General features: G+C 36.5%; 1 protein-coding gene across 1 annotated transcript in view; it reads right to left on the reverse strand.

The window, feature by feature from the left end:
• Nucleotides 1–7,064, reverse strand: part of LOC134658703 (calpain-B) — a 43,789-nt gene extending 36,725 nt beyond the window's left edge. The window contains exons 1-2 of the mRNA XM_063514356.1: nt 6,992–7,064; nt 3,395–3,653 (exon numbers count right to left, since the gene is read on the reverse strand). Of these exons, the coding sequence (XP_063370426.1) occupies nt 3,395–3,583 (189 nt within the window). The 5' untranslated portion in view covers nt 3,584–3,653; nt 6,992–7,064. The remainder of the gene's footprint in view (nt 1–3,394; nt 3,654–6,991) is intronic.
• Nucleotides 7,065–10,351: the final 3,287 nt, after the last annotated feature.

The following is a 10,351-nucleotide window of genomic DNA, read 5'->3' on the forward strand; positions in this document are numbered from 1 at the left end:
CCTGAAATATCGGAAGCTGAGGTCATTTCCCTCGCGTCTAGACTGCACTAATAGCATTGTCTAGACAAATTTTGGGGGAGCTTTAGGGCCCAGGTGGTGTAGAAACTTCTGGTTTAATAAATTAACTACGACCACGACCAGTGAAACCTGTGTCGTAACGTCGGTAAATAAAGGTAATAAATAAATTTCGCGTCTATAAATGTGAGTTAATATGTGTTCAAAACAGGGCTTTAAATACCGTTAAAAAGTTGGTATCGTTACCACAGGGTGACAGATTTAACGTTAAGTTGTAAACAATGTACCGTTACTTATACTACTCTTTACCGGTAAAAAAATGGTAACGTTACCAGCTGTGAATTTGAGCTAACGTTAAGTCAAAGGTATTTCGTCGTACTTCAAAACGCGAAAGTTTATAAGTAATTTTATATTCACAAGTTAACTCGCGCGATATTTAACCTTTTGACCGCCACAGATGTCAACTGACACGCTCGGTCACCTAATGTCAACCTTAGTGCATCCTACATGATAGGCGTAGCGTTTAAAAACCGGTCAAGTGCGAGTCGGAATCGCGTTCAGAGGGTTCCGTACATTACCCAATTTTTAACAATGTATTTTTTTATGTGGAACGTGAATGAAATGTCTTTAAAAGGGGTCGGATCAAGAACTTGCTGTTTTAAAAGCGACCATGACTCGAAAACATTTAAAAGATAAGACAAAAGGACAGTAATGACCATGTAAACTTGATTTACATTAAGTGTTAATTTAAGTGTCCGTTGGTAGAAATTTAGGTTTGATTTGAAGTGTCTATACAACGTACATTGTATATAACAATGTTAAGTCTAGAAATTTGGTAACAATAGATTTGTTTTGCACTTTTGCAGTCTTATGTCAAAGCTTTGTTTTTGCTTGTGATTCTGTGTCGACTGTGAAATATTTGCGAATAATTAACAACAGAAAACAGAAACATCCGACCTTCTGTAAGTGGAGTATGTGTATTGTGATTGCGTACCATCGCCCACACTGTTAACTGTACATCGGTGGACCTTATGCATTTTGTAATAAGGTCCACCGATGTACAGTTAAGATTGTTGCTGTTTGTACAGTCGCCATCAAATATTTTGGGGCGGCCAAGGGGTTCACAATATCTGAACAAGCACTAACGCCTTGACAATAGAGGCGTGTTCAGATATTTGTGAGCGCCTGATGGCGACTGTACAAACGCAAGTGTTAGAAGCGACGAAAGACTTGTAGACGGTAGTACCACTCGTACCTGACAGACGGTCTTTTAGATTTCGGTCTAATCTTTTACATATTTGGATAATTTTGACACAAATATTATAAAATTAAGGGTGATTTCCGGATTTACCGGACATTGCGAAGTGTTCGGAATTGCCCGAATACACCATGCAATGTCTCTTTGCGATGCACACACACATTGCACACTTTAACTTTTTAGCATGAATCTCACCTGGATACAATGTAAATATTGTAATCCCCCAATTGCAAGAACTTGGCAGACTGTCAAAATCTATTTCGACACCCACTAATGAGTGTCAGGTTTAAGAACTAGTTAACGAGTGTTTCGCGTGCTTCAAAGGACTAGACTTTTGAAAAAAAACGGAGATTTTTTCTTTATAACTTGGCAATTAAAATAAATTAAAGGGCTCACTCACTCGGACAAGACTCGAACTCGCGACTGCTGGATCTACCTACGGTAGGCGTTTGACGCTTGTAGTGCGGCGGGCTCAAATGTTTCCATCTTCCCTTTTATTCAAACACCGTGAAATCGCCGGCAGACAAAATTAATTTACTCTTAATTTAATTAGTTGGTATTCTAAATTGAAATTTTCTAGATGAATATATGTAAATTAGGTAAGTAGTCATAATGTATTTTTTTAGGGTTCCGTACCCAAAGGGTAAAAACGGGACCCTATTACTAAGACTCCGCTGTCCGTCCGTCTGTCACCAAGCTGTATCTCACGAACCGTGATAGCTAGACAGTTGAAATTTTCACAGATGATATATTTCTGTTGCCGCTATAACAACAAATACTAAAAACAGAATAAAATAAAGATTTAAGTGGGGCTCCCATACAACAAACGTGATTTTTGTCCGAAGTTAAGCAACGTCGGGCGGGGTCAGTACTTGGATGGGTGAACGTTTTTTTGCTTGTTTTACTCTATTTTCTGTTGATGGTACGGAACCCTCCGTGCGCGAGTCCGACTCGCACTTGGCCGGTTTTTTACACTTACATATGTGATTTTACTCCAGGGATGTTATTCTAAAAGTTCAAAATGAATTATTGTATAATTAGTAGACGAAATTTTAAGTCAAAGCTACGCGGTGCATATAGCGTGTAGCGCTGCTAAGGTTGGCTTCAAATTGATGCAATTGAACGGAAGATGACATTTATTGAGGTCATTCCAGTTAGGATTACTACTGGGGTTCTAGAGAGAAGAGACCGGTACTGTTACTGTGCTTAGCAGTAGTGTGAACGTTGAATGATTGATCAATTGCAAACAATATATGTATTACGTTTTCGAGTGGCGTAACAAATTCTTTTAAAACAGTTGTTTATTGAGTGCGAGTCCATTCTTTTGGGTAAGCCTAGTTCCAATTTCAAGACTACCTAGTTTTCTGAGTTCGAAAGGCAAATGCAATCGGTATTATCACATTCAAGATAATAAGATAAGTAGGAATGATTTCTCATTGCATGAAACGCCTTATAGACACCCAACCATTCTGCAGGTAGGTATGTATATTGTATAACGAGCTTGCTGTGAACTTGACAATAAGAAAAGACAGATCACAATGTCAACAAACTGAGTGGGCGTGTCAAGACTAAGGTCGAAGACATGTGTCGCCTTATTGAACATGTTTGATTGTATAATTAAATACTTAGTCGCCTACACGGGACTCATCTAATTATTGAGTCCAAAAAACCGGCCAAGTGCAAGTCGGACTCGCGTTCCAAGGGTTCCGTACATTAAGTCCGACTCACGCTTAACTGCACATTTCTAATAGGTTTTCCTGTCATCTATAGGTAAAGAACTATTTTGTGTATTTTTTTCAAAATTTTAGACCCAGTAGTTTAGGAGATAAGGTGGGGGGAATGGTCATTTTATGTATATTTTCTTGAATAACTGCTAAACTATTTATCTTAAAACTATAAAAAAAATATATTTGAGATTCTTACAATGAACTCTTTCATTTGAAGTGTTTCAAGTTTTGCGTTAAAAACATATTGTTGTAATAACTTATTGTAGCAAAGCAACTATGGATTTGGAACCAATATACGAATTTACTAATACCTAACAGGTTTTTACAGGGTCGTCATACACAAAGTAAAATAGATTTACTATTTACTCTATGGTCTTTTAAAAAAGTTACATACCACTTTATAATTCTTGATACTCGGCAAGAACCTCTTCTGTTCCACCTCTTTCTTCTGGAACACCTCGTTGATGATGTTCCCCAGGGCCTGGGCGCCATATTGGAACAACGCCTGCCCCCCCTGGTTCAGAAGCTGCCGCCCCGCGCCTTGTAAAAGCGCGCCGAAATCTCCGCCATTCTGACCCGCCATTTTGATGGCGAGGTCTTTTTACTTGCACACTTCACTTTAGTTGTGTTTAGTATTCGCTACGACATTTTTGCTATAGAAAAAAGTTAGTTTTTTATTTTTGTCACTTAAAATATAGATTTTCCTGTTGTGCTTGTGGTTTTAATTGAACAAAATATAGTCAGGCCTGCTAAGTGTCTTATAATTGTAAATGATAAGGAAACTTAAAACTAGCTATTTTTTTTTCTTCAGCTTTGGGGTACCCAACCAGGACAATGTATGGCCATTGGCTAGGTACAGCTGGGACACTATGCTCCAAATTGGGACATGTCCCAGCTCACCGGGATATGGCCACCTTTTCTTAGAGCAATGTGCAACACATTGCAAAATAAATTGTATAAATTGACATGTTTAAAGACATGCAATACTGGACACCCAGCAGTGTAAACGCCATTTTTTTTTACTCACAGTTAGCTGGCCTAACTACACATTTTCCTATTGTGCTCTCTAATATTAATAACTGAATATATTTTATCAATGGAAATGTTCCAAACGGATAGGTACATATGCAAATTATTTCCACTTATTTTCTTGGGAGGAGGGAGGCCTTTGCCCAGCAGTGGGACACTCTAGGCTCATATAAATAAAAAAAAAAAAATCTTACTACAAATTCAATTCACCTAGGATTAACACATCATTTTTTGCATCTTTTTCACTGAATCAATCCTATTTTTCTGTTTATTTTTTTACATTAGATACATTTTGTGTTACAAAAACACGCACGTCAGATAAATGTGAGACCACTACTAATATAAGAAGCTGTGGGCATGCTCAGTGACCATGATGTTGATTGCAGGTTGTAGTCATGACATCATGAGTGAGGTGTGCTAATTGTTTACCCGTAAATTTGTTAAAATACCATTTGTTAACGTTACGTCAAGCATTATTCTTGGTTATAGATATGTTAGGGAACAAGTTTTATTGTAACTTGCAAAAGTATGATTAATTTGTAATGTATATTTTAAAGCTGACACACAAGTTGTCAGTAATTAGTACTTTTAAATTGAGACACACTTAAAACTTTCTTTATTCAAAAATAATCATCCAGAAATGATTCAAGCTGTGTATAGTCAAGTGTAAAAATATGGGTGCATATAACTTACTCAAGAATATCTCCCATAGTACTTAATACGCTGACATAAGAGCTATGGGACATATCTTTGAGTATGATGTGTGCACCCATATTTTTACACTTGACTGTACTTTATCTATCTTTTTTATCAATCACTAGCGACCCGCCTTGGCTTTGCACAGGTTAACAAATTATACATAAACCTTCCTCTTGAATCACTCTATCTATTTAAAAAAACCGCATCAAAATCTGTTGCGTAGTTTTAAAGATCTAAGCATACAGACAGACAGCGGGAAGCGACTTTGTTTTATACTATGTAGTGATGACATACCTCCAAGCAACATGTAATAGAGATAAGATAAAATGGAATTAAAGCATAAGTAAGTTTGTCATTATTGTCTATCAAGTGTCCATCACTTATCTTTCTTGATCCCAAAGGCATTCATAAAATTATCAAGCATTACTCGTGTTTACGAAATGATTCATTCAAATATCAACCTTATTTTCAGGTATAAAGATAAAAAAAATTAAAACAGTTTTTATATTTTTTCCTTCTGACTGTAAATAAATAAACAATGTGAATAAACCATAAGGCCAGTGTTAGTTTCCTTTTTATTACTTTATACTAGACTATGTACAGTCAAGGAATTCGATTTATCCTCATAAGTCTCCGTGTACTTGTACAGCAATCCGCAAAAGCGCAGACCCATTTTATTAATGAATTATAAATTATATGGGTTATCAGTTTTGCAGCTGTGTTTACAAGAACAGCATGAATTCCAGTTCTGAGCTCTAGAAAAAGAAAGTTCTAAATTCAAAACTGCAAAAATTGCCCCGCATCTTCCGAGGATATTTACATGAAAATTATATTATTTCATACCATGTTACAGTACCTAACCGTCATTATGTAAGTCACTAGAGGTCTCATATTATTGTCTGTGTGACAAGGTGTGAAATAGTACAGTCAGCTGCAGAGAAAAGGTACCCCCCCCCCCCACCGCTGCATAGCAGTTTGTATGTAAATATATCACATTCTTTGACCGCACATTAAGTCTGGATTCTGTGTCACTTCATGTCTTGTTACAGTGACAATAGGGAGGATCTTATATTACTGTCATTGTAACAAGGCATGTCACAGAAATAAAGGTTGTTTGACCACACATCCAAGTTTTTTTTATATTTTCACAAAGTATAGTAAAATAGCGCCATTATTAATGTTCATTACCATTCCTTGTAGTTTATGGTTCAGCATAAATAATAGGTAGGTGTGGTTCTGGCTACACAAAGTGCCCTAATTTAAAGTAGCATGCCAAAATGCCATCTATAATACAGTTAGCAAATTAGAAGGAATAACATTAAAAACCAATTAGAATATTGCTTACAAATGAGAAATTGTGGTTATAAAAATATGCAATATAATTTGCAGGTATACTCATATACTCATTAGGTTAACTAGATTCTCATTGACGTATAATATCTAAGGATGGGCTAATGGGGCACTAAACATCGTACTAGTTCAGCCGTGCTACCCACGAATTCCAGTCAATCGTGCAGTCTAACGCGACTAGTTGCGACCAATAGCGCGTGTAATGCGAACTCGTCAACCAATAGCGCGCGTAATGCGAACTCGTCAACCAATCGCGCGCGTGATGCGAACTCATCAACCAATCGCGTTGTAGCGATTTCACACCGCTGTACTGGTCCCTGTCATGCCTCATTTTTATTGCCCGTAAAGCCAGTCCCTAGATATCTATGTCAATGTAGATACTCATATACTCTTTAGGTTACCACGTTTCTGAGACAGAGAGTTATTATTTTATAAGTAATGTAGGAGAGAAAAAAAACTTTTCCATCTAGGTTATTCCAATACAAGTTTTGATTTTGAAGTCTAACCTAAATGTGTTCGGATAACTATGGAAGATTAACTAATACCAGTCCATGAATAGATTAATAGCCTTGGGGCATGCTTGGATGAAGCGAACGAGATGAAAACCATGAAAATTCACTCATACGTTAAATTAGGTCAACACAACATTATACCGTTGTATATACTCAATTCATCACATCCATCACATGCTACTGCATCCATGATATTGCTCGATTTAGATACAACTACAAATAACTTATTTGCCACAATATTTAACCTAGTGAGGTCATCAATGAGAAAAATATAAGTACCAAATAAATTTGATGCAGTAATGTTAGAGACACGAACTTTCTTAAAATATGGAGCACGCACTTTCAATTCAAGCACAACAGGAAAATTTACGCTTTTTAAGTACACAATTAAACCAAGAAACCATTTAATATACGCAGAAATACCGCAGTTTTGTTTAAAACGACACAATCACAGCACGCACCGTAAAATCTCCGAAGGAAGTGACAGCTGGTTAACCGCGTGAGTTAAGAAGCTTTATAATGTTGGCACGATGAACTTCATGCATGATCCACATAAATTGGGAGGATTATACGGTAAATTCTTGCCAGTACCAAGAATGACGTAACCCACCGGGCGGTGAGTTGCTAGCGAGACATTAAACATGTTTATTATTTGAGTTTTATTTAGACTTCGACTAGTTCTATGAAACTAGTTATGGAAGGTCAGCTGCAGGAATAATATTTTTTGATTTGTCCAAATAAAATATGTGGTACCGTGGCTACCGTGGCCATGACATTGAATGAATAGAAATGTAGGTAACCTTTTTTCCGAATGACCTTAAATTAAGGCGGTAATTACAAAGTGATGTAACTTAGCAATTGCGAAAAACAGTTCTTCAGCGTATCGCAAGTTTTATTTCATGGGACGTAAAAGTTTAAAGGCAAATGTACAAAAACTTGTCCTCATGGGATGCGAGTTTTATTTCGCTAAAAACGAATTGTAAAGAAAATGCAAATATCTAAATACGATTTAGAAAAAATATTATTTATGACAAAAACCAATACATACTGGGTGCATATCATTAATACGAAAATAATGTGGTGTCGTAATTGCGCAACACCATTTTTAAATAATTGAAAATATGAAATTTATGAGTGTCAATACTGTCAATAGGTATATTTCCAAGTTATAATATTAATACCTAATCATGAATCGAAATTATACTCCTGATTCATAATAGGATAGAATAGAATCCGTAGCGTATTGTGATTCATTCGATAGATAGGGTTGAATTAAATAATTGTATGTCAAAAAATTTATAGGTATGTACCTAATAAAAGCAGCAAAAAAAACATGTAATACATCACCTAGGTATATATTCTGTTTTTGGCGTTCTTCTTGACTCTGACTTCGAACAAAGTTTTGACTTTTCATCCGTTTTATAATTAGAGTGGTCCTCTCCCCAATGTTTACGGGGAATATTATAAATAACTTTCATGCTCTCCCTTTAACGCACATTCCTAGCTCGCGATGTCAGCTTCCCTTTTCTTTAGTTTGATTTACGTTTTATAATGAAAACATTTACTGAGACAGGCGGCCCAGATCTTTGATGTATGTCACCACTAATAGCTGTATAATGTATAATATCAGGCTAATGGTTTCTGTAATATAATTTGGATGTTATTAGATGTAGTTCATACAACAATATTTACGCAAATATGATAAGACTGATGCAGTGGGAGGCCATTAAGGCTATTTAAGACCAATTTGAAGGTGACCGATTCACAGCAGTCTAGACTATGTTATATATTTCAAACCTCTAAATATTATATATTTCTCCTCTAGTTTTAAGACCTCTTTGTAAACCCACTATTGATAAATAAATGATCAATCAATCAAAACGTTCCTTTTAATTAAGTATTCATTTTTTATTCAGCTTGAATCTTAATAAAAAGAGACTGACTCGGCGGACCTCAGACGAGTCGAATAAATGTGTATTAAATAATAAATAAAGCATTGATTGCTTAACAGGAAAATAGATCAAGATCAAGTAACGCAATGTGAGAATCAGAACGATCAGAAGTCCAATACGTCACAAGGTGACTCAGATACACATTAGGTTAATGTCCTGAATCATCGAAATGTGAGTAAGAAATAATCTTATAAGGCTTTCAACTAAAAACAGGAAATGTAATTTTCAAATTGTTTATCTTGGGTATTTCCCGGAATTCCCGGCATGTAATTTTCGAAAATATTTCACTAAAGCCATCTCACATGTGTCCTTTTTACTGCAATATGAATATGTATGTGGTAGGTTAGGTATGTTACGAGTGTCCCTAGAAATCGATACCTATCGACTTGCCTTTTCGGGACGATAAACCAAAGAAAAGGGCACTGAAATTGCTCCGGCTTGTCTACTAATATTTTCGACGCGGCGCGATTGTTTGGAAAAGTAAGACACATTTAGTTTCCTGCCACTCATAGCATAGCCCTAAAGACAAAGGCCGTTTGTAAAAGATTTTTAGGCAGTATTGATCTTATTATCGGGTGACTCGTCTGGACTAGAAAGTCAACGACCGATCTTAAAAACGGCCTTCATATTACCTACGCAAAAGACGGGCTTACTATTCTTACTAATTACTAGACAATGTCTTAGTGGAATTGCAAACTGCAAATATTTTCTGCTTATTATGTGTACTATTCATTATCATCTTTTTAGGAATACATTCCATATTTTGGTACTTTGCTGTGGGTTGAAAATCGAATGTACGGTTCAATGCTTTATGCCGTTTATTGACTCTAAAATTCTTCGTGAAGTTAATAATTCATGTATGTATCATGTTAACTGTTAATAGTATTTATGAAGCGACGAGTCATAGTGTTCAAAAACTTACATTAATTGGTTTTTATAGCCAAATTTATCTCAGGGAACATCTGGTCTGGTAGCTATGTTTAATTTAAATAAGAACTCATAGACTGAAAAACTGAAACTACTTGGCTGAATACCCAGTTGCAGCAGTCGTTTGTTTTCATAACGATCATAACCATAAACACTAGTATGGACGTAAGTAACTAAGTATGCACTACAAACAAAAGTATTTATGTCCATGCTGTTTCTACGTTAGGTCTTATAGTAAGTCTAAGTACTCACAACCAAATTCACGTTAACAGAAGCACAGGCTTCTTCGACGACTTCTGCCACCGCTCCACTCTCGTACTCCTCAGCTGGAAGACTAGGATACAACTTGTCTCCTCCAAGGTTGTACAGCGTCTCATCTTCAAGAGGCAACTTGGGGTATAAACCACCATTTCCAACTAGGGGCTCAGTACTACCTTCTCCAGGCGAGCCACCTCTTTCCCTTTTAAGAAATCCTCGCACAGCTGAAGCCGCACTGGATCCTCTATGCCAACCCCAACCGTTGGCCCGCAAATTCTTCGGGTAGTAATTGATCAAAGACATTTTCACTAGTTCACTAACACTTGCGGCAATATCCACACACGTTTTCAGTTAATGTTCCTCTCAAAATAAACCCGCACCGTAAGACGCGCGGCTACCGAATGGAGTCGATGGCGTCTGTTTATTTATGATAGCATTCTGCAAACAAAGAGATTGGCGATATTAGAGGAAAAAGTGAATCTGAATCTGGCAGTAGATACCGCAAACGCGATGCTAAACATTTCATCACTAAACAGATGTGTTTTTAAAATTAATGTGTTCGTTGGAAATTCCACTTTTCTCGCGCCTAATTTTAGCAAAAGTGAATCAAAGTCAAGGTGATCG

Source organism: Cydia amplana, chromosome 23 (genome assembly GCF_948474715.1).
Source record: "Cydia amplana chromosome 23, ilCydAmpl1.1, whole genome shotgun sequence".
Taxonomy (NCBI): Eukaryota; Metazoa; Arthropoda; class Insecta; order Lepidoptera; family Tortricidae; genus Cydia; species Cydia amplana.